The sequence below is a fragment of the Notolepis coatsorum genome (assembly GCF_963971535.1).
Source record: "Notolepis coatsorum genome assembly, chromosome: 1".
NCBI classification, from domain to species: Eukaryota; Metazoa; Chordata; class Actinopteri; order Aulopiformes; family Paralepididae; genus Notolepis; species Notolepis coatsorum.
The window spans coordinates 234035268-234061301 of NC_140165.1; the positions used below are offsets into that span (position 1 = coordinate 234035268).

The window sequence follows — 26034 nt, forward strand, 5'->3', positions numbered from 1 at the left end:
TAGGTGTGCATGATAGCATGCATGCATGTGTGTCTCCAACATATGTATGTGGGTACGTGTATTGATTGATTGATTGATTGAATTGATTGATTGATTGATTGAAAAGTTTATTAACAGATTGCAGAATGGGTACAACTGACATGGAAAATAAAAAAGACTTACGAAAAAAAGAAAAATACTATACTATACATTGTGCGTATACATCCCTGATATATATACTTTGCATGTAGACCGATCTACCTGCGAGCAGGTATGTGCTGCATCCTCTATCGGGATGCCACCCTTCTCCATATTGCATGTGAGAGAAAGCGTCCCAGACACATGTAGGTGTGCATGATAGCATGCATGCATGTGTGTCTCCAACATATGTATGTGGGTACGTGTATTGATTGATTGATTGAATTGATTGATTGATTGATTGAAAAGTTTATTAACAGATTGCAGAATGGGTACAGTACAGTACATCTCAATACATACAATTGTTAAGGGGATGCAGACCAGAGAAAGACTTTCATCTTGTTTACATCAGGGTCCCCCATTTTCAATTCATCATAACATATATGACATACATGACATACAGATAGACAGTACTGCTACATCTATACATTTATGACATATCAGATTTGCAAATACAGTACTGTTTGTGATACAAAAGTGTCCAGAAAAGGAGTGTATATACATTTGGCGTAGAAACTGTACATTGGAGGAGGTTGGTGGGGTGGGGTTGGGTGGGTTGGGTGAGGGCTGTGTACGTAAGCATGTGTACATGCCTCACATGTGTGTGTGTGTGCATCTTCCAGGTATGCGACTGTACTCCTATCTCTTGTGTGTGTCTCGTATCCATGTGTGCCTCCGCCCCCTATGTGAGTGTATATCTCAGGTGTGCATATATATGTGCGTCTCAGCTACGTATGTGTGTGTCTCCTATGTACATGTATATCCCCCATATGTGTCAGTGAGAGCCTATACCTCAACTATGTGTATATGTAGGTGTGTGTATGCCTATTTCCTATAAGTGAGTATGTGCATGTATGTGTGCCCCTGACATGTATAACTTAGCCTTGTGCATATGAGTGTGTGTAAACCTATTATGTACACATACGAATATGTGTATCCTAGATACTTGTATGCGGCTAAACATGCACATATGAGAGTGTGATAGAGACAGTGACCATTCCATAGATATACCATCCGGACATAAAATCCATGTACATACATATATAACACATTATAAAGTACAAGTACCATCAGATCAGATCCCCTTTTTCATATTCATCCTTGATATCATTGTAACCCCACCTTAATCATTTGTCCCCAGACCGTTCAGTCAGGTGTAGAAAACTGTCCCATAAACGTGTATGCAAATAAACAACTTGTGACAAATAAAACTCTTGACTTGACCACCAGCCTCTCTATCTAAATGTTATATTGTTAACTGTCTAGTTAGGCATTAACTGTGTTAATCTAAATGTTATATTGTTAACTGTCTAGTTAAGGCATTAACTGGGTTAATTAATCTAAATGTTATATTGTTAACTGTCTAGTTAAGGCATTAACTGGGTTAAGTGGGGAGTGCGTCATGGTACAGTTTCAGTAAGTGGGGAGTGTAAACAAGTTGAACGCGTCACGTGAAATAACGTTACGTGAATAAACATATAACGTTACAATGTACAGTTTCTGACAGCTGGCTGTGTTGTGAAATGTGCATAACGTTATGAATAAACCGCGAAGTCACGCGAAATAACGTTATAAACGCGAATCTGGTAGTATATTTATTTGTATCTTCTTGAGATGATAACATTAACATCCGCATTTTACCGCATGGCGAGCTAAACCAATCAGAGAGGGGCTTCGCTCAACCAATCAAAGAGGGGGCTGCAGAAATGGAGCCCAACCAATCAGAGAGGCGTCTGCAGAACTTCAGCCATTGGGTGGGACCCAAATCACGTCACCAAAATCAGCCAATGGAAGCGAGGGGTTGCTATGTGCGGTGCTTGTATGTGCGGGGCTTGTAAGCGCTGGTCTCCGGAGCTGCAGCTGGAAGCATCTCTCTCGGGGGGGGGGGGGGCAAAACTAGCGTAAGGTCAGTGGCCAATCAGAGCGGAAAACGCGAACGCGGAAGCACGAACCGTTTGTGTTTCGAATAGATGCATCGCGCGTGATGATGGTCGCACTGGTTAATATTGACGGATGTAGCACCAGTCTGAGGACCAGTGCTGTAAAATGCGCTGGAAGAAGTCACGCGAGCTAACGGTGCAGCAGACTCTGTCACTCTGGAGTTTGGCTGCCGCTCGTCGTCGTCGTCGTCGTCGCTCCCACTTTCATTTTATTTAAAAAAAAATTATTACAACCTTATTATTTCCAGGTCATAATTTCGGTTTCCTGTGTGGCTTGTTTGTACTAAAAATGGCCGGAGATGGCGGCGCTCTGAAGGATATCAATGAGATTAAATCCCAGTTCCGAACCAGAGAGGGCTTCTACAAGCTGCTCACCCTCTCGGACTCGCAACAGCGGGGCGGGCTGCCGCGGGGTCCGTCCGCCGGAGGAGCCGCGCTGCTGGGCCCCGGGGGGGCTGGAGGACCGGGTTCGATACCCGGCGGAGGGGTCGGTCTGCTGCAGCAGGGGCCCGGCGGGGCTGCCTCCTCCTCCTCCAATGCCGCAGCCAACTCCTCTCCGGCGGGCTTCCTCCCTCCCGTGCGGGTGTCCATGGTCAAGCTGCAGCCGGAAGACCCGAGCGAGGAGTCCGAGCGAGTGTGTTTCAACATCGGCAGAGAGCTGTATTTCTACACCTACACGAACATCAAGAAGGTGAGTCTCCCTCCCTGCCTCCCGACCCCTGGATGACAGGTTTGGTGCTCTGGCAGGCCGCTTGCTAATGTTGTTATGCCAGTGTAGTGGGAAATGATAACATTTCGGACGAAAGGTTTTCAGGAATGAACACTGTACTTGTGAATTGAAAATGGGGGACCCTGATGTAAACAAGACTAAAGTCTTTCTCTGGTCTGCATCCCCTTAACAATTGTGTGTATTGAGCTGTACTGTATTGTACCCATTCTGCAATCTGTTAATAAAGTTTTCAATCAATCAATCAATCACTTTATTGATTACATGCACACACAAAAAAAACGGAGTTGTTTCTTGCATCAAGGAATAACTGATAAGACACTGAATCATTACATGTGTTACATGTATCTGTCAACAAACACTACCACCCTCTACACTTATTGGTTAAAAGGCCCCTGTACCACCACCACCCCATCTCTATTTGATTGTGTACATAGTAATTCTACTTAAATCACCTTCTCACCATCCTGACCTTCTGTCATTCATGCGTGGGTCTGAACTTCCACATCTACAGCTAAACATGTCATCAGACCTACATAAACACGTAGACCATATGCACATATTATTTCAACCAGACTATTAATGTATCTTAATTATTAAGTACATTTCATAACCATTTTATACTAGTTTTATTTTTCCACCACACCATTACCTATTTCTCCATCATCATTACAAACAGAGAGTATCCTAGTAGTTAACCGAATGTTGATTCATGGAAATAATTTGCTGCTTACATAATAGCCTTAGCAATGTAGCTGCTAGCATTTCAGCTGTAGTGTCGCACATCATCACCCAAACGGATGCGGACTACTGCTGGAATCCAACAGTGTTGCAAGACTGAAACATTGGGGGAATTTGTGGTATCACTGTTGAGATGCACTTCTGTTTCAGGTGTAAGACGTTGCTGTGTTCTATCAGTTATTTTTATGTTTACTGCTATCCTAAGAGCCAGCTATAATTTAATGTGCAGCAAATAGAAATGATAAGAAACTCTCTAATCCACTTATCAACTATTCTCATATAGACAAACTGCTACAAGACCACAGCATTGGGGAAAGTACTTCATTGTAGTACTCATCCCAAACTCAGTTGTACATTTAGGCCTAGTGTTAGTTAGCCCACACTGTGAATCATCCTCAATGATCTGATTACTCAGAAAACATTGAGTTGACAACAATATAAAATTTGCCTAGTTTTAGCTTTAACAAACCATTTTCATATACCTGAATGTGCTCACTACATAATATAGTGATTCCAAACCACAAGGTTCTTCCCTACGCCAGATCAGGGGCTGCCAAAATTATCCATAGCAGAACACATTAGGAGATGTTTATTTGTTCATAAATCCTCTTGTGAAGGAAATGAGCAGAAACATGGCCAATTCAGCCTAATATGTATGATATGTATGATAGCATTATGTGCTATGATGGCATGTACAATAATGTTGTATGTAAAGTATATATATTTATTTATTATTGTCGTATATATCTAATCTATTCACATCTGTCTGTACCTGCATTGCATATAATCCTTTTTTTTTTTTTTTACATATCTGTAGAGATACTAGGCTATATCTGTACATATCCCTTACCTACTTACTATTTACTTACGCTGCTGGCCAGTATGACTTACTACCATAGTGTCTTACATTTACATTTTAATTTACTCATTTAGCTGACACTTTTATCCAAAGCGACTTACAAGTTCTGTACGACAAGTCATCAGGAAGGGCACAACTCTATCAGCTGAGTAACAATGTTCATCTCGTCTTTATACCTGTATCACTGTATATATTAATGCTACAACTCCGCCTTTTCTCAGTCCTTGCCCCACAATGGTGGAATGAACTACCCACCCCAGTTAGGACAGCCGAAACCCGTCCAATCTTTCGCCGTCGACTAAAGACGCACTTCTTCAACCATTATCTGAAAAAAAGAAAAAAAAATCTAACCCTAACTAACCTTACTGTCATGCACTTGTCATAATAAACTAACCTACACCGTAGCACTCAACACTTTGATGAACATTGTTACTCAGCTGATAGAGTTGTGCCCTTCCTGATGACTTGTCGTACAGAACTTGTAAGTCGCTTTGGATAAAAGCGTCAGCTAATTGACTAAATGTAAATGATTAGCACTATACTCTGTAGTACAAATGTATATATTTTATACCCAGTTTCATTTCCTGTACATTGTATATTACTATTGCACTTTACTGTTCCATTTGAACTCTGGTTGGATGCCAAACTTATTTTTGTTGTACTGTACTTGTGCTACTAAATTGTTAGTGGGAATAATTGTATCATTATCCATCTAGTTTGTTCATAGATCATATTTGACTTAGATGCTATTCAACATTTGATAGTTTCTTTATTGATTGTCTTCTTTCTGTGTGACCCAGCGGAACAAACGCTGTGTCCCGCCTGTGGTTCCCGTCCCATTGTTTGAAAACCACTGCACCAGGCACCGTGTAACTGTTTTGCCCGTACGCTCACTCCCTCCTCCCTCCTCTCTCTCCAGGCAGTGGACCTCAGTAAGCCCATAGACAAGAGGATCTATAAGGGCACCCAGCCCACGTGTCACGACTTCAACCAGTACTCTGCCACGGCCGACAGCGTAGCTCTCATCGTGGGCTTCTCAGCTGGGCAGGTCCAGTACCTGGACCCCATCAAGAAAGAGACCAGCAAACTCTTCAATGAGGAGGTGTGTGTGTGTGTGTGTGTGGGGGGGGGGGGGGTTCTATCAAAGCTCAGATGAACCCTCGAGCTGAAGAACCATATGGTAAATGGCTGCTTTTTTATATAGCGCTTTTATCCAAAGTGCTTTACAGTTACTCACATTTTACCCATTCACTCACACATTCACACACCGGCGGCGGAGGCAACCATGCAAGGTGCCAACCTGCCCATCGGGAGCAATTAGGGGTGTCTTGCTCAAGGACACATCGACACGCTGCCCGGGAGAAGCAGGTATCGAACCGGGAACCTCCGGATTGCCAGACGACTGCTCTACCTCCTGAGCCACTGTCGCCCCTATAACTCTGTTTCCAAAAACTTTCAACAGCCCATGTGGACTGCATTTATATAGTGCTTTTATCCAAAGCGCTTTACAACTCAAGATTCAAGATATTTATTTGTCATATGAACAGTTAAACACTGTACACCATACAATGAAAGTCTGACCCTTCACACAAAATCACAAAATATAGACTTAAACTAAAATAAAGATCTTAAGAAAATGTTTAATGCAATTTTTTTTAAATAATTGAATATACAAACTAAAACCATAATAAGATAAGATAAGATGATAATAAACAAAGTTGTTGTCGGGAGGACGATGCAAAAATGCCAGCCACGGTGAGCGCCATCTTTAAGTGACTTGTGCCTCACTTTCACCCATTCACTCACATTCACACACCAACGGCGGAGCCTGCTCATCGGGAGCAGTTAGGCAGGGGCTTAAGTGTCTTCCTCAAGGACACTTCGACATGCTGCCGGGAAGGAACCTTCCGATTTACCAGAAGAGCGCTCTACCTCCTGAGTCACTGTCGCTGCATGTATTTGCAGTTGTAAAGTCAGTCCAAATCACTGGGAGTGTGAATGTGATACATCATAAGAAACTATTCGACCAGTCTAGGAAGGAACACAACACTAAAGACTGGATTAAGACGTCCTTGTAGGCTCTTTATCTGTGCTGGTTGTGGGGGTTCCAGCATTTATAGTTCCATGCAACCTTTTTGCTAATCCCTCCTCCTCACAAGCAAGGTAAATGCGGAAATGCACAGCTCAAGGCCAGTGGGCCAATCACAACACTTGCAGTGCTGCGTCACCCTATGTGCGGTTACATTTCACTTAAAGGAACAGGCCAACTTTTTGGGAAATTAGCTTATTTTCCATCTACCCTGGAGTTAGACAAGAAGATGCATAACTTTTTCGTCTCTGTGCATGCATTAGACGTCGGACGCCGTTAGCCTAGCTTAGCGTCATTCACTGGAAGGTGTGCCATGGTAGCCTAGTTGCCAAGACTCAACTCACTCACTCCAAATACACTAAAAATACAACTCCAAAACTTTCCTGTAAACATGTTGTGACCTTGGTATTTACTAGGGATGGGCATTTAAAAAAATAAATCAAGATCGATTGATCGCATGATGTACTCGAGTAGTGATCGATTACTCGCTGTCTTCTCTCCTCCTACAGCAAGTTGTTGACGCACACACACGCTCACACACACTGCTCGCAGTGCCCTCATTGCCGCTCCCCCTCACAGACCCGTCTTGTCAACATCCTCTCATTCGCTCCGAAGATAGCAAGCGTGCAGCTCCTCTTTCAACATCACTGAAGCATTAAACAAAATGGCCCAGTAAACGATTCACTTTAGTTTAATACACGAGGCGTTGTCTAATGTTATCTAGCTGGCCCAATTTAGTCGTTGTGCCAATTCCCCCCCTCCCCTGCCTGGTTGTTGTGCGCATGTTCTCCTACCGGTCGGTACAAGGGAACCCTGAAGTCATCCGCACGCTTCCTCCGACACGCGCAGCGACAGCCAGTGACTCTTTTTTCACCTGGCAGCGAGGACTCTCATTGGTGAAGCGTAACGTGTGGGAGGTCACGCTGCCTTCATCAAGTCCTGCCTCCGCTGAGCAAGCGCCCAGACCTGACCTGTAGCTGTCCACAACGCCAGATTCCCACCCATGACTTCCCTCCCCCTAACTCAGCCAAACGAGTTAGTATGACGATCAGCCCAAGCCAAGGCAATGCTCACTCCGGGAGTCGAGACCGCAGCCTCTTGCATTGGTGACGAGCGCAATCTCCGCTACGCCACCTGACCGCCCAGACTGGGTACTTTGATGGGTACAAGATTAGTTTTCCGCTTGAAATTAAAGTGCAGTATTTGAAATACAATGAAAGGAATATGGCTGGATTTCTTATCAAAAGGAAAAGTGTCACTGTTATTTAAAATAAACAAACAAATTAGAAGGCCATCAATATAAAATGCAGCATAAATCAAACTAACACACTGTACTGTTTATATTTTTTTTTATCAAATATATATATATTTTTTTACATGAAACAAGACAACACAATACAGTAACAATAATAATAAACAAGACATCACAGGACAATAACATCAATAATAATAATAATAATAATAATAACAACGATAATGACAAGATAATCAATTAAATCAGGATAATGAAAATAAAATAGTTATAATATAAATTAAATATATAAAGGAAAGGGAAAAAAAAAATATATATATATATATATATATATATATATATATATATATATATATATATATATATATATATATATATATATGTACTATAAGGTGAGTCTACCTGAGCACCCATCATCCCCAGCATCGACAACCAAGGTCCCCACCCCGTGCACACTGTACTGTTTCAAAACAACACTGCTCTGTTCATTCTATTTTTTAAATACGTACATTGTCTGTCTACATTTAGACTAACATTATGTAAATATTGAGTGCAACACTGTAATTATTGTGAAACTGGTGGATTAACGTAATTCGGTGAGTTGGAACCGTCTATGGGTTGGGGGGTCCGCACAGACAATTTAGCGTGTGGTACCACTACCTTCTCGACTATAACGTTACCGGAGTTGAATCGAGTTGATAACATGCAGTGGAAAAGCGGCAATAGTCCCGGTTGGAGTTAGTAAACACAGTTGTATGTTAGCCTTCTTGGATGTTGAATAAACGCCTATCATTGTCTTTCAACACCCCGCCTCTCAGACTCATTTTCTCCTCTGCTAGCTAGTAGCTACGGTAACATTTCATTGACTGTATTAGAGCTGGCGGGCTACTACCATAGTTAAACGTGCGTTGTGTTGTACAAACCGTGCTAACGTTATGGCAAGATGTGTGTAGGCCTATGTAATGTTAATGGCTATGTTTTTAAAGTCGTAATGAAGATTGATTTATATTGTGCTTGCCATTTCCACAAACTGACTAGCACCTGCTGCTGCTGACTAGCACCTCTCCCGTCTCCGTGCCAAATTAAGTTTTGTTTTGCGCATCCCCGGCCTGAACCGTACAATACACACACGCCCCGAACCGTGGAGGTCGTGCAGAACGGTGTACGGTTCGAATGTGTACCGTTCCACCCAGGGTTTCCGTTAGAAAAAATTGTATTGAGCTTAAAAACAATTGATAGGCAGGCTATATAAAGAATGACATTCTCAAGGCATGTAGATTTATAATATTTTAACTTAAAACTAGGCTACTTTTGCGTATACAGTCATTATATTCCAAATAAAATAAGTCCCGAGACTCCGTGCTGCTGCTGACTTTAAATCAAATAGGTGACTGTGGGCAGTTGGCCCGACATTAAACAGCAGTCTGTTATAATCACATTTTTATGAGCTAACGAATTCCGTTATATTGGACATTTGTATTAATTATATCGAGCGAAGAACTGAGAAATTTGGCAGAGAGAGACGGCAACATTATTGTGGGTTTGCGTGATGAATCTCCACCTCCCAATGACTTATTTGCGAGAGTATGCCGCTGCAGAGCCGCAGATTCAGCTGTTTTCAGGCCCTATCTGGGGACCGCTCAGCAGCGCCCTCCACCCAACAGCTGAATTGCCAATGGCTGAATTGGAGTACTGCACTGTGCCGGCACTGCTGGTGGGTTCTGTGGCTCTGCAGCTGCATGCTTCTCGCAAATCTAGCAGCAAGCTCCCGCTGACACCGTTGTCATTATTAGACCTGCTTGGTGAAGCAACGATGAAACAAATGTAATGATTGTTTCGTTCATCGCATAGGCTATTTAATTTTAGCCTATTTTAATACAATTCAAATAATCAAATTGTGCTTAGAGGGAATAATTTTCACCGGACATTATGACCGGAGAGATTAAATATGTCGGACTTCAACAGATTTTGCCGGTCAAATACCGGTAATTACCGGCTAACGGAAACCCTGGTTCCACCCCTACAAGCTACTGATAGCTCATAACATCATTGACGTTCGTTTTTGCAGCTGTTGGCTAGCTAGCTACCGTTCTTCCGTTGGCTAACGTTAGCTACCTAGCAACTGTAGCTAGCTAATACGGGCTGTGCTGGCTGGCTACCTTTTCATTCGCAATGGAGTGGAGCTAACTAACTGTACAAATCAATGTGATTGGCTGAGACTGTATTTTGTACGGCTGGCTGGCTGTTGTGGATTCGAGTAGCCAGCTAGCTGGCTGGCAGTTCATAGTGCAGTAGCTGGCTAGCTGGCTGTTGTTGGCTGAAAGATAGTTTTCTCATAGCTGCGAGTAATCGATCAATTTACTCACGCCCACCTCTAGTATTTACCACGTGGAGAAATTAAAAAAAATGTATTAGACATTTTCGTTTTCTAAGCAGCAGATATATATATATATTTTTTTGTCGAACCACTGCTGTCTGGGCGCAGTGATTTCACGTCACCTGTGCAACTTTCTAACGTCAACAATAAATCCAATGTGACTAACGTTAGGCGCGACAGGGCACGCTTTCATTGAGTGAAGTGGATATCATCAGATAGTATTCTAGATCAATTACAACTTTACAATCATGCCTCTGTGTGTTGTAAAGAGTTGTGCTAAGAAACCATCGAGGCCAGGGTTTGCATTTTTATTTCATTCAATTCCAACTAAAGATCCGAACAGTTGAAGCTATGAACAGTCTTGCTCTGAACATAGATTCCAACACCAATGGAAATAATCAAGAACGCACGTGTTTGCTCGGAGCATTTTGCACTAGATTACTATTATGAAAAAATGCTACCTAGATACAGAACCATGTTTTTTTTTTTTTTTTTACCTTTTTCTCCTTTTTTCTGTGATTTTTCTCCCATCCCAATTTCCTCTCGTGCCAATTCTCCTGTCCTGTCCTGATCGTTGCTTGCATGTGCCCCCCACTGGCCGGTCGTAGGGAGGATAGAAGCCCATCACATGTCCCCTCCGATACATGTGGAGGCAGCCAGTCACTTCTTTTCACCTGCCAGCGAGGACTCTCATTGGCGAGGTGTAACATGTGGGAGGCTCACACTGCCCCCACCATTTCCTGTCTTTGCTGTGCAGGCGCCCTGACCGACCTGTAGGAGTAGCTGTTTACAACGCCGAGATTACCACCCATCGACTCCCTTCCCGCTGACTCTGCCAATTGAGTCAGTATGATGGCCGGCCCAAGCCGGAGGCAACGCTGACAGCCAGATTCGATACCGGTGTCTCTTGCGTTGGTGACATGCGCAATGTCTGCTGCGCCACCCAGCCGCCTCAGAACCATGTTTTCTGAAGGATACGACCATCCCATCCAGGGAACAAAATAAGTACCCGCCAAGCGCCAATGGCGGGCAGATTTAAGGTTTGGCGAGTAACAATGAGAGGTCTGCCCGCCACCTGGCCAGTAACAAAATAGTTCATATCGATACTCTTATTTTGAAAATCCTGTGGCGGGTCTCATTTCCGCCCCAAGCGCAGCTCCAGCTATAATATCTATGGCTCCGGCAGCTAGCAACGTTCGGTTCATATTGATACTCTTATTTTGAAAATCCCGTGGCAACTCGGCAAGTCATATCCGCCCAGTCCGTGCTGTCTGCTGGCATTAAACAGAGCAGGGCTACAGAGCAGTGCGCCTATTTTGCGACCCGAAATAATTCTGTGGTGTTTTTTTTCTTTCTCACAACGGGTCAAATGCATCTAACATGCTTTGCATCGTCGCTATTCCTTTATGCCCACATCGCCCGAAATTAACGTTACAATAGCGTAAGCTAACAAGCTAATCCTGATCAGAGGCAGAGCCATAGAGAACAGCAGAAAGTGGGGACTGAGGAAAGGGAAAGGGGGGGGGGGGGGGGGCACTCTCCCTTTCTCTGTGTGTGTGCGCGTTTGGAAATACGATGAAGTCAGGAGTATATTATAGTAAACTGAGGATTACTGAGGATGGACAGATAATGTTGATATTCAAATATAAAAATAATAATAAATGAATTCATGATCATCATGCAACATAAAACAATTGTAGAAGCGGTTTGGGAGAGGAAGGGGTTTTAGGTTGCGTGTTGTGAGTTCCAAAATTTTTTACTTGAAGTTTAAAGCTCAATATATCAAAACGTGGCACTTTACAGTGAACAGGAGGTCTATTTGTATTAAAAACAATAGATTGTTTTTTCATTTAAATATCTGGTAGAGCTAAATAAATGTTTTTCAAATTATATTTTCGTTACCTTTTTTGAGTTGATCTAAATGTTACTGATTGTTTTAAATGGGCTTATGATATCGTCTCATATCGATTGCAGGCACCTGCATCGTATCGTGGCAGATATCGGCAAATATCGTATCGTTGTCCAAAGAATCGATATCGTATCGTATCGTGATGAAACTGGTGATTCCCAGTTCCCACCCCTAGTAGAGTCCATACATCCAACACCAAATCCCATAATTCCTTACACGTAACGTGTCTGGCTGTGTGACGTCAACTTGTCAGCATGAAAATGACAGCCAAACATGGCACTGCAACTAAATAACACAAATACAATAGGCACATTTGTGACTGTTACAAATATAACACGTTTTATACTTGTGCTACAAGATTTTGGCCTGTGCTACAAAACTATCAACCTCTGTAGCACCAGTGCTATGTGCAAAAAAAGTTAACGTACAGCGAGTAGATCAAGCATCTGGGCAAGTATACATGCCCTGATGCCTCAGTGTATGGCAGTGTAAAAAGGTTGGTTGCCCTATATATATATATATATATATATATATATATATATATATATATATGCGGTAATTAAATATATAAATGTAAATATTATTATTATTAAATCGGTTACAATTACAAATATGTGGAAGTGGAACCATATGGAAACAGTGTGTGTGTGTGTCCCGACCCCACTTCTATGTTTCAATAAATTATTTGCATTTAAAACTATTAACGCTGACTCATTCCTTCAGTCCACTCAAAATTATGCTAATATTCCTTATGTTGTTTGTGATATTAATTGAAAATAGCATATGAGAGTATTATATAGTATTATTACATGGCGTTTTCACATTCGCCGAAATGCTTGCTTGTGATTGGTAGGGCTGACCTTCGAAGCTTTTTTTGGCAATCGAAGCTTCGGGGCCGAGCTTCGATTTTAATTCGAAGCTTCAAAAAAAATTATTTTTTTATTTTTTTAATATTTTTTTTTTATTTTTTTTATTTTTTTTTATCTTATGTTGTGGGACTTGTACAGCACTTTCGTAAACTTTGTTGTTTTTAAATGTGCTCTATAAATAAAGTGGGTTGGATTAATTAATTAAGTAGCCCCTTTCGTGACTGACGCATCAAACAAGGTTTCACTCGGCTGTGTGATTTAATTCAAGGTGGATCGCTGTTGTCGTTTGAACAACTTCAGATTTCATGGGAACTACCAATCCCCCAAATCAAGAATGTTTAAGATGAATGAAGTAAGATTTAGATTATTTGAAATATGGCCTGTGTAGACTAAACTATGCACAGAATTATGTCAGTCTACAAGGTCCGGATTCTACATGGTCCGGCAATGTAGACCTTGTAGACTCCACTACAGACCAATTATCAGTGAATGTTCATGCATTTTTAAGAAGGGCAACTTCCACAAAAAAACAAAGAACTCACCAAAACATCTCCGTAGCACCTTATCTAAATGTTATATTTCATATATGGAGATTCATATTTATTTATGTATTGCATGCATTTCTACATTTTATTTCCTATTTTGTTTATTCATCCCAGTATCTTTCTTTCTTATGTGTGGAATTCTACAAGGCGCGCGCGCACACACACACACACACACACACACACACACACACACACACACACACACACACTTACATTTAGTCATTTAGCTGACGCTTTTATCCAAAGCGACTTACAAGTACGACAAGACAGCAAGAAGGGTACAACTCTATCAGCTGAGTAACAATGTTCATCAAAGTGTTGCGTGTTACAGTGTAGGTTAGTTTATTAGGACAAGTGCATGACAGTAAGGTTAGTCACGGTTAGATTTTTTTTTTTTTTTATCATTTCAGATAATGGTTGAAGAAGTGAGTCTTTAGTCGACGGCGAAAAATTGGACAGGATTCGGCTGTCCTAACTGGGATGGGTAGTTCACACACACACACACACACACACACACACACACACACACACACACACACACACACAAATCGAAGTAAAAAAAAATAAAAAATTAAAAACATTTTTTGAAAAAAAAATTAATATTAATATTTTTTTTTTTTTAACTTCGATTTTTTTTTTATGTTCGAAGCTTGTGCCATCGAATCGAACGTTCGAAGCTTCGAATCATTTAAGACAGCCCTAGTGATTGGTCAATAGCGCGCGTCAGAGGTCAGTTATCAGACAATAATGACCGCTGTAAGACAATAATGACCGCTGTGCGCAGCTGTTCGCAATCAAGCCCACTGACAAACACTGTTTCAGTGCAGCCAATCAGACACACCTGCCGGGCTGCCCGCGATAATAATAATCACTTTATTTGGGCTGACAGAGCCACAGAACAACTGTGATTTGTCAAATGAATTAGGTATATTGTTAGTAAGTTAGCCATGTAATAAGCGGGATAATGTATAGCTTTACTCGGTCATCATCGCAAAATAATTGACCTTCACTGACGTTTAAAACACCTCGCCGAGGCGGCTCGGTATTTTAAACTACGTGTCGGTCAATTATTTTGCGACAATGACCTCGTAGCTATACATTATCCCTTACATAATAACGCATGGCGATATACTAAAAAGCTATTTATACATTTTGATTTCTCCACGTGGTAAATACACAGGTCACAACATGTTTACAGGAAAGTTTTGGAGTTGTATTTTGAGTGTATTTGGAGTGAGTGAGTTGAGTCTTGGGAATTAGGCTACCCTGGCACACCTACTTCCAGTGAATGACTAGGCTAGCTGTGCAGGCGCTCCCGATGCCTAATGCATGCACGGAGATGAAAAAGGTATGTATCTTCTTGTCTAACTCCAGGCTAAAATAAGCTAATTTCCCAAAAGGTTGGCCTGTTCCTTTAAAGGTGCTATAGGTAACATTTTAATGTAATGTTCTCTTTTAACACTTTGAATGCCCAGCAGGGGGTGCACATTTAGTGCTTGAATGCCCACATCCACTCCAATGTTAGCATTAATATTGCCTAATCAATGTTTTAAATTATGGCTATGTGTCTAATCTGCCCGTCGCATTATCAATGACCTATTTCCAGTCAACATTGTCGAAGCAGATTGTTTTTTTATCGGTTCATTTCCGTTTCATAGCATTTAGAAAACCCCTCGTTTTCACAAGAAAAAAAAAGAGGATTCCATGATAATCGCCCCGTACTGTAATATTCTAGAACGTTGTCATTTGTCGGCCTATTTATGAATCGTTTTCAAATAAACGCTAGATTATCGATAGTATATGTGTACGTGTGCACGCTAGTTCCTGATCGCTCTTAGAGTCAAACAGCCATATCACAAAAAAAAGAAAAAGCTTATATCTTCGTGAAAACGGGTCTGATTATCCTAATACTGGTAACATAGATTCCTTACCTGAGATCAGATGGTATCCAAATGGATTATTCCAATTCCTGATCGGCATTCGAAAAAATCGATCCTTTTATTGATCCCACGCGTATACTGTAAAACACAATCCCTGCTGCTCTGAGGGTCCCGGTTACATGAGTGAGAAGTAAAATGTGGAGTCCGGGTCTTTTTTTCTCATTCATTTTCATTGAGTCCAACCCAAAAGGGTGAATTACCATCTGGGAGACGATAGGGGGTGTTTTTTTCACATCTGAGCGCCTGGGGTGGCTGATTTTCCAACGGTAGACTCGGTTGATGAAATATGAATTCAGATCGCTAAAAATAAAGGAGAAACTCTGGTTGGGCATCCAAAGTGTTAACGGTGCATCAAATGGCCAGTAGATCTAATATTGTCCTGTCATTTTCTCTCGCCCTCTCCTTCCCTCCCATTGCTCCCCTTTTCTTTCATCCCTCTCTCCATCCGTCCTTCTCCTCCCCCTCCTCTCGTCCAGAGGTTGATAGACAAGTCCAAGGTGACGTGTCTAAAGTGGCTCCCCAAGTCCGAGAACCTGTTCCTGGCCTCCCACGCCAGCGGGCACCTCTACCTCTACAACGTGGACCACCCGTGCGGCACCACGGCTCCCCAGTACTCCCTGCTGCGGCAGGGCGAGGGCTTCGCCGTCTACGCCTGCAAGACCAAGACGCCGCGCAACCCGCTGCTCCGCTGGGCCGTGGGTGAGGGGGGCCTCAACGAGTTCTCCTTCTCGCCGGACGGCGTGCACGTGGCGTGCGTGGGCCAGGACGGCTGCCTGCGTGTCTTCCACTTCGACTCCATGGAGCTCCAGGGGGTGATGAAGAGCTACTTCGGCGGGCTGCTCTGCGTCTCCTGGAGCCCCGACGGGAAGTACCTGGCCACGGGCGGGGAAGACGACCTGGTGACCGTCTGGTCGTTCGCAGAGAGCCGTGTGGTCGCCAGGGGCCACGGCCACAAGTCCTGGGTCAACGTGGTGGCCTTTGACCCCTTCACAACCTCCCTGGAGGACGAGGAGCCCATGGAGCTGAGCGGCAGCGAGGAGGACCTCCACCAGGGGGCGCCTCCGCCCATGCACTTTGGCCGAGTACGCACCAGCAGCACCTTGTCGCGCCTGTCGCGGCACAGCTCCAAAGGGGGCGGCTCGGTGACGTACCGCTTCGGCTCGGTGGGCCAGGACACCCAGTTCTGTCTGTGGGACCTGACTGACGACGTGCTCTACCCGCGCCTGCCCCTGTCCCGCGCCCTCACTAACACGTTCGGACCCTCTCTGCCCGACTCTGGCAGCGGGAGCGTCAACAGCACCACGGGTGGCAGCGGAGGAGGAGGGGTGGAGGGGCACCATCACCCGCCGAACACCACCACCACCACGGCCACCTCTACCTCCACCTGCTCCACCACAGGTTCCTCCAACCCACCTACGCTCCCACTGCCTCTCCCTCGCTCCCTCTCGCGCTCCAACTCCCTCCCCCATCCTGCAGTAGCCAACGCCTCCAAAGGCCCGGGCACCTCTGAGGGTGGAGGGGGAGGCGGTGGAGGAGGGGGGGGAGGAGGTGGTGGAGGAGGAGGCGGCGGCGGCGGGGTAGGAGGAGGTGGCGGCGGCGGGGTAGGAGGAGGAGGAGGAGGAGGAGGAGGAGGGAACACGACGCCCTTCAGCATTGGCCGCTTCGCCACCCTGTCGCTCCAGGAGCGCAAGTCGGACAAATCCGGGGGCAGCGGCAGTGTGGAGAAGGAGCACAAGCGCTACCACAGCCTGGGGAACATCAGCAAGAGCAACGACAAGATCAACGTGGCGCCGCGGAGCAGCCGCCTGGACGCCGCCAAGGTCCTGGGCACCACGTTGTGTCCGCGCATGCAGGAGGTGCCGCTGCTCGAGCCCCTGGTCTGCAAGAAGATCGCCCACGAGAGGCTCACCGTGCTGGTCTTCATGGACGACTGCATCATCACGGCCTGCCAGGAGGGGCTCATCTGCACCTGGGCACGGCCGGGGAAAGCGGTAGGTTCGATCCCTAGTCCCGCCCCCCCCACCCCCACCCGAGTAGAATAACCCCAATATACTAGGTGCTTTCAATTCTCCCTATGAATTCTATTTGAATATGAATATGCTGAGATGAGGCCATTTTGAATATTAACGATGTAATTTACATATTATTACCACATCGAAGCAGGTGTAAAATGCATAGAATTTACAAGTTTATTGCCCGTTTTATTTGCTATTACTGAAAATATATTTTTTAAATCTGTGGTAGAGACTATATTTATTTAAATAGCATATTCCACGTCTGTGAGATGTTCTATAATATTGAATATTGACAGCTAGCCTGCTGAGGGGAAAAGCCCTAGGTGGTCCCATTGTATTTGTAAATAATTTATCATTGTTAGCATGTTTTAACCTGCTTGGAGGAGTACCAGTTGGGACAATAATGATGACTATGATATCAGTAGATTGAATTGATAATATATTATCAATACATATTATGATTGTATTTCCCTGCACCTTTTTGTTGTATCACACTTTTAGCTCAACTGTCTTCACGCCAGCTTTACGTTGTGTCTGAAACTACATATACTGCACCCGATCTTGGCCATGATTTTAATCTCAGTGGGACTAACCTGGTTAAAGGTGCCATAGATCATATTCAGCCACTAGATGTCGCACTAAAGAATAGAATAGAATAGAAATACTTTTATTATCCCGTGGGAAATTTGACACTGCAAATCGCTCAACATTTAAACATTTAGACAGAACAGGTCACGAATAAGAATAATAAAACAATCAAATCAAGTTGCCTAAGATAAGAGTAGAGTAAAATAGAATAAAAATGGAATAAAATATACAGTAAATAAATACAGTATAAATATACTGAGGTCTACAGTAGGTGTAATATTCACAGTGCTGTTTCAAACTAAGTCCAGGAAGATGGTAACTGCCACTCTGTGCTCAGTGATGCAGTGAGGCACAGGCACAGTGATGATACTAGAGCACCAGCATGTCATTTATCCAATCAGGTGCATTCCACTGGGGAAATGGGAAGTGCACGCAACATTACTTTTGGACATGCCAACATATTTGAAATAACAAGTGAATTAATTAAGCCTTTCTAAAAGCTCAGTGTATTATTTTAATTAATTAATTAAAATTTAAATAAAAAAAGATTACATTACAAATGTATCTAGCGCACCTTAGTGCCACAAAGTTTTAAAGCAATATTGTATAGGGTCTACTTCTCTGTGATTGACAGCTATTTGATCCCGGGGATCAAACAAACAAATATCTTGTCAGAATTCTATATTTGTATTGTTACCACAGTCATCTAACCTCCTGTGTGTTTCTCTCTCTGTGCCTCTTGTTCAGAACCTGACGGCACAGAACGGGAACTCTCCCAGCGGCACGGTGGTATAGCTGGAGGAGAGGCCTTCCCCGCTCCCTCTCTCTCCCACCCATCTTTCCTCATTTCTCCATCCATCCACCCCCGTCCCCTCCTCACGCCTCCTTCACCCAGCTGACCCCATCTCTGACCCGCCCTCTTTTCTCCGTCCTCCAATCATGAACGGTTGTGACCGGAGGATCGAAAGAAGAGGGGGGGGGGGGTGATTGATGGGTCAATTGTCAAATAAGGGCCAATGACCAAACCCTACCTACCGTTGCAGTATTAAACCCCATATGATGCAACTCTCATCGCCACCTGGCTGCGTGCCAAACCCCACCATCAACCCTCCACTGTCGCTTCCCCCGTCAACCGCCTGCTTCCTCTGTCTCTGTGCGTCCCCTTACACCGACTACGTCTTCATCCAGAGGCACAGAGGAGAAGACGGACTCCGGGCCAAACTTTATCGCTCTTCCTCCCTCCATCCCTCCTTCCTTCCTTCCTTCCCCATCCTGCGAAGACACTGCAAAAGCCACGGCCGTCATAATTTAAGTTATTTATTTTAATCACTGTGTAGTAATTTATACTGTAAATATTGGAAATACTCTAAATACGAAGAAAGGTCAAAAAGTGTATGGAGATAGTGACCTGAGGGAGATGACGGAAACACGAAGATGAAGAATATTAATATATGAAGATCCTTATATTGTACATAGCAACCACAGTTAAAATTGAATGTTTTAGAGAACTTGAAGCTGTCCATGTGTTTTTATTTTGTGTGATAAGAGTTTCTCTGTTTGTCAAAAAAACGTCCCCGAAAACTAGCTTAGCGTGATCGGTCGAAAAGGAGAGGCATTTAGGGGTCCAGTAAGATGACGGGACTGACCCTGGGTCAGTATAGAGAGCAATCTTATATATAACGGCTGCTAGCTGTACATTTCAGCTGACCAGCCCAGTGATAGACCAGAGGCATCCTAATTTTCTTGGAACGTCATGCGTGGACCAAAACACCTTAATAACTCGTGCACACACACACACACACGCCACTGCGCACTCTGTGAGGTGAAACCGCTTGCGATCGTTCCATCAGCAAAATCTGCCGATACACGGTCGGGAACACACTACCCCGATGGTGAAGCATCATATACAGTGTATTCCCGCTTTTAGGCTCCAATCCTGTTGCACCTGCGATGCCTCTCACCAAGATTTTGCACATACAGTAAATCACAGCAGTCCAGTCTGAACTCACGTGAAGGAGGCAAGAGGTACTTGTGTCTTGCTTGATCTGAGCTCTGTTCAGAAACAACGACTCCTAACCCCCCCAGGTTTGAAACGACCGCAAGGTGCAACTGGGATGGGAAGGCGGTTAGAAATCAGTACATAGTCGGCACATGAGCGGTATTCTGTCCGGTTCTAAAGGACCACAGAGAATGTGTTTCTGAACAGGTTCTGTCTGCGTTTCTTTTCCATGTTCATTGGCTCTTATTTTAGTCCAGCAAAGCTACTGAATTTGATTTAACTTGCGATTGTTAACGCTGACTCTTAGGAGATGGTAATCGAAGGCAACTTCCAGTATGGTGAGCGTGTTCATATTTTTCAGCTATCGGCATGCCCAGCACCATGCGCTCCTGTCCAGGCTATAGAGTTACCTGTGTGCAAATATGTCTATAAATAGTGGAGCAACTTCCAATGAGAGTGTGAGCCGAGATGATGTCCTTGCACCAATAAAACAAACCACCAGATCCAGCCAAGCTGCAGAATATTAGCTGGTACGAGTGCATTCTCTTGGTACATACAGTACATACCCTCTCTTTGGCTGTCATAGCAACAACATCATATATTCCATTGCGTTCTAATGGAACAGGTATGATCTTAATGTTGAGACGCTCTGGGCCAAACCACATCCTCCAGAAGTGCTGTTTTGAGAAGTGGTCACGTCTTCAGCCTTTAACCTCAATCTCTCGCCGCAGTTCTGCCTAACGGCCCTCTAGTGGTGAACCAGCGTAACAACGTATCTGTTTGGGGGGACTGGGGGGGGGGACGGAACAACTAGATGGATAAACTTGTAAGAAGAAAGTGAATATCATGTTCTATATTCCACGTTATTGAAATGGGAGTGTCGTACATGTCATTGTCGCCAACTTTGAATCAATGGTAAAATAGGCACAAGTCAAGCAAAACTAAAGAGAAACAACTGATTATCCTAATGTGACTGTTAACAACTTTAGCAAATTTCATCATTTGACCGATTCTTGTCTCTACAAAGTTCTCCAGATTTGTCTGTATAGCTGCCATAGTTCTTGTCCTAAAATGAACAGCAGTTGTGTCCGATAGCAGAATAACACACAAATCCACACAAACGCATGCTCCAAATTGATGCAACAATGCAGTGAACACTGAATACTTAGGCCCCGTTTAGACGGAAACGCTAGCAGGTGAATCCGCAAAAATATTTTTTCGGATGTGCCTTTCGTTTATACGGAAACGGCGTTTTTTACGGGGTGAAACCGCAAAAAAGTGAGACTACCTTCCAGGGTGGAATTCCTAGAAACGCAAAAGCTTTGCGCTCTCGTCTAAACTGTCAAACCGTATAAATCTGTTAAAACGATGACGAAAGGGTTGTCACGGCTCTGGTCGCGCGTACTGCTTACGTCACAGGTAGCAGGTATGCGCCAGTAGCCGAGACGTAAACAAAGCAAGTATGTCTGACTATATCAACGGAGATCACCTGAAGGCTACATTGGCAGTACTTTTAACCCTTTCACTGCCACACGACAGAAGGTTAACCCTTTAACTGTCGTGTGGCAGTGAAAGGGTTAAATACACAAGAATCTGTCCCGCGGCGTGAGTGGACCCACTGTCTGTGAGTGACTCTGCTTTGGTCCAATCACATTCCCCATCCACAGTCTGCGAATCAGAGGCAGAGTAGGGCGGGTCTTCACAGCACGTCATGTGACATATGCGCCAATCGTGTGACAGCGGGGCTCCGTCGTTACAGCGTCGTCTGCACGGAGAATTCCACCCCAAAACGCTTGTCTAAACGTAAAATTAAAAGTGAAACCGCAAGACGACTTTTGCGGTTTCTGTTCACAAAACGCTTGTCTAAACGTAGCCTTAGACTACCTTTTTATTCCAATGCCTTGTACTACACTGCGACCACATAGTGAGAGTGACTGACTTCATGCCAAGGGAAGATATACCATTCCATTAGTCATATTTTTTTTTATTTATTATTATTCTATTTTCTAACCGTTCACAGCAGCTGAAACATAGCATGCAATGGTGTTTTTGGTTTTGTATACTGTGCATTATTACATACACACTGACAAACATACAAACACACACACGCTCTTCACTTATGCCTGTTCAGGTGGAATTTAATGGCAGAATGACATCACTGTATCCAGTTTATATATGGAGATCTGTTATTAAAACTTTAAACCCTAATCATGCATGTTCTCTTTTTGGTTCATGTCAGTGATTTATCCACAGGTTTCTCTTTTTTCCCAACAGAGAGATCCTAGTCAGTCCACCCCAAAAAGCTAGTATCTTCTTAATACATAAAGTATTTAATAAGTGTACTATTCGGTGCATGGGAGTGCAGTATGCATAGTGTACTACATGCAACATCATCCATGGAGAAGTGAGTGTGATGCGTGTTAATTAAACCTCTTAAGCTGCAAGGGACGATTTGCCCACCGGCACTTTGGTGACCTCTAGTGGCTCGGGTGTGCATATTTTGTAATACATATATATCGAATTGAAGGCTTATTTGTTGCCTGTCGATAGCGACAAAATCCGTTCAGCGGTTCTCGAGTTACATGCCGGTATTTGAGGCTTGTGCAAAGTACACGGTATTGCGCAAAATACCACTCCCGACTCTTGGGGCTCTAGTTCCGTCAATCATTTGGCGATCTCGAAAATGATTGTGGAGGGTTGTAGTCAATGAGTGTGGCTTTCCAATGATACCCCACGTGGGGATGTATGAATCTAAAAAACTAACGAGCGAAAACGGGAAGAGAAAAACAGCCGAATTAATTGAAGTCTATGAGAAAACTGAGTTTTTCTTTTGTACACAGTTTACCAAAATCACTCCTAATCACTCATTTCTGAATGGATCTTTATGATATTTGGACATGTACTACATAAGGCTTCAGGGTATGGGTCCGTATGTATTTGTAAGCCATACCACCTTCTGGGGAAATACTACCTCTGGATTACTAACTACTACAGAAAAACTTTTTCTACAACTCAAGTTCAGACATATGTTCCTCTATTTCATAAGCACTAAAAGTGGATTTTCAGAAACTTCAGAATGTCATCTTTCAAAGGAGACCAGGCTCATGCATGTCCTATAAGTATAAAGTATGTTGTTTTGGTTTGCAAAAAAAGTATGCAGTCCTCAAAGACTAAAACTAAAATGGCCAATTTTGGGGGTCGCAGGTTAACCGGTTTGAACATTTAAAACCAGAAATGGATTGACTGAGGTAACATTTTAATAAAAAGGGTGGGGGGCTACAAACGATCGCGTAGCAACCAAAAGCCCCAGACACTACTGCTTCAAAGCATCGATTGCGATTAGTTTTTTGTTTTCTTTTATCTCTCCAAACATTTGCCTAAATCAGCGTAAAAATAGCTTAGAAATAATAATTCCAACATTAATTTTGAAAGTCTGTTCTTCTCAGACAAGGGTTATGTAGTCATGAGAACTTTCAGAAAACCTACACCATAGCCCTCACTCACCCGCCACATTCAAACTTTGCACGCAGAAATAATGAAGCATTGATCATTACTATTGAAGTTTTGATGCCAAAAGCATGGTTATAGAAGATTACTTTATTGTCAATGTACACAAGGCAATTTAAATTAGTCTTTTTCGCATATCCCTTCTACAGATACACACAGTCCCCCACACATAATATCTATATATTATATGCAATATGCATTTCATCAGAGAGGTCAGATGTCAAGATAGACCGCGTTCTCAAAATTCGACACTGGGTGCTGAAATCCCAATAAGTAATATATAAAAAAGAAGCAGTGAAGCTGGACCAGCACTCTCAGGTTCAAGTATTTAATGGCAGCCTGAAACAAACATGTTTCGGAATTACTTATTCCTTCGTCAGTGTTATAGCTTGCTGAGAGGTCAGATCACATGGTTGCCCACAGTGCGGTTCCCCTGGAGCATTTTTTGGGGGGTTCAGTGCCTTGCTCAAGGGCACTTAGGCAGGATGGTGGGCACCGTAGATGTAATATCAGTCACCAGCTCACAGCTGGAATACACCCTCCTGTTAGTGGCGGGGATCAAACCAGCGACCTTTCGATTACTGTCCAGCCTTTTTTACCTCTGGTCTACAAGATACACTACACCAGTGGTTCCCAAAGTCGGGGTCGCGACCCAAAGGTGGGCCGCGAGCAGCCACGGATGGGCCGCGAGATGATTTAAAAATAAAAAATAAAAAAATAAAAAAAAAACATTTTTTTTATTTTTTATTTTTTTATTTTTTATTTTTTTATTTTTATTTTTTTTGTCAGGTCACTGAACTTAGAAGCAGGCCAGGACAGTGTTTCTAGTTGTATTCTAAAATTCTATTCTATTGTATTCTAAAATGTGACTATATGGTTTTATATTAACTTAATAAATAAACAAAAACGAAAAATCTACTTATTTCAACGAACATTTCAAACTAAATAACAGATTATGCACATAAAACGCTGAAAACAACCGAAGCAACAATAGTATTTTAATGAGGCTATTATTATTATCATTATTATTTTGCAACAAGTTAGCCCTCTCATAAATAGCACATATAAATGAATAACTAACTTGAACTAACTTAATAGGATTGAAGTGATATTTGGCTTAAAAAATCGGTCGCCTGGCAAAAAAAAAAAAAAAAAAGGCCAGACGATGTGCATTGGGCCGCGGCTCTCTGACGCCTTATTTTCTGGGCCCCGGCCTGAAAAGTTTGGGAACCCCTGCACTACACGACCAAGATACCCATGTACATCAAGTCAAGTCAAGTCAAGAGTTTTATTTGTCACGGCATACGAGTATACAATGAAATGCGGGTGGTCTTGCCCGCAACGATGTGCATAATACAATAGTGATCACATATAATAGAATCCCATAGAACGACATTGTGCAATAAAACAAGTAAACAGAGTAGGGCATATCGGTATATGTACATACGTTATTTACAGAGCATGGTAGGACATGCTAGGTCCTGTGGTAGTGCAATACACTGTTAGCTACGGATGAGGCACTGGGTCTTTATGTACATGCTATATTATACAATCTCAAGTTATACTATACTATTCTTAAAGTGACCTTTCCTTAGTGGCCATAAGTGTGGGCGTGTGCAGCATGAGTGTGTGCTTGCTCATGTTAAAGTGGCTGCTAGTGTGTGAGCGTGTACAGTGTGTGTCGTGTGTGTGCTCATGTGTGCTTGTGTGTGGAGAGTTCAGTGTTCAAGGCTCTGATGGCCTGGGGGAAGAAGCTGAGCCGAAGTCTCTCTGTCCTAGTAGCTGGTGTTCGCAGGCGTCTGCCTGACCTCAGCAGCATGAACAGGCTGTTGTTGGGGTGGTGAGGGTCTTTCATTATTCAAATGTGTCATATGTCAAAATACTTCCCAAAGGTCCGTGAATACCACAATCACAACACCAGAGGGAGCTCCACAAATCATGTTAAACCCAGATTTGGCTCAAACAAGGGACTAAACACGTTTTGCAATTATGCCACATCAATGTGGAAAGCCCTACCCAAAGCTGTAAAGGAATGTGAATCACTACCCACTTTCAAAACCACTCTCAAAGAACACCTACGGGAGACTGCAAAATTCGAAACTGGCCCCTGTAAATGTCCTAACCCAACCCCCTCCAATGTACAGTAAATTACCAAGTATGGTTGTCAATATCCCAATGTACAGTTTTGTTTGTACAGTGTCCCCCACCCATCCCTCCTACCCAACCCAACCCAACCCCCCCCCCACCCACCCAACCACCTCCAATGTACAGTCCCCCCCCCCCCCCACCTACCCAACCTCCTCCAATGTACAGTTTCTACGTCAAATGTATATACTTTTCTGGACTCTTTTTGTATCACAAACAGTACTGTATTTGCAAATCTGGTATGTCATAAATGTATAGATGTAGCAGTACTGTCTATCTGTATGTCGTGTATGTCATATATGTTATGATGAATTGAAAATGGGGGACCCTGATGTAAACAAGACGAAAGTCTTTC

The 26034-nt window shown here is 43.3% G+C and overlaps 1 protein-coding gene across 1 annotated transcript; it reads left to right on the forward strand.

Annotated features, from left to right (window-relative positions):
- The first annotated feature begins 2279 nt into the window (after nucleotides 1–2279).
- On the forward strand, nucleotides 2280–20786 carry LOC311227892 (WD repeat-containing protein 20). The gene is made up of 4 exons (XM_084313741.1): nucleotides 2280–2808; nucleotides 5364–5546; nucleotides 15902–17416; nucleotides 18776–20786. Exons 1-4 carry the CDS (start codon nucleotides 2407–2409, stop codon nucleotides 18821–18823), a joined length of 2148 nt encoding a protein of 715 aa, XP_084169867.1. The 5' UTR covers nucleotides 2280–2406; the 3' UTR covers nucleotides 18824–20786.
- Nucleotides 20787–26034: the final 5248 nt, after the last annotated feature.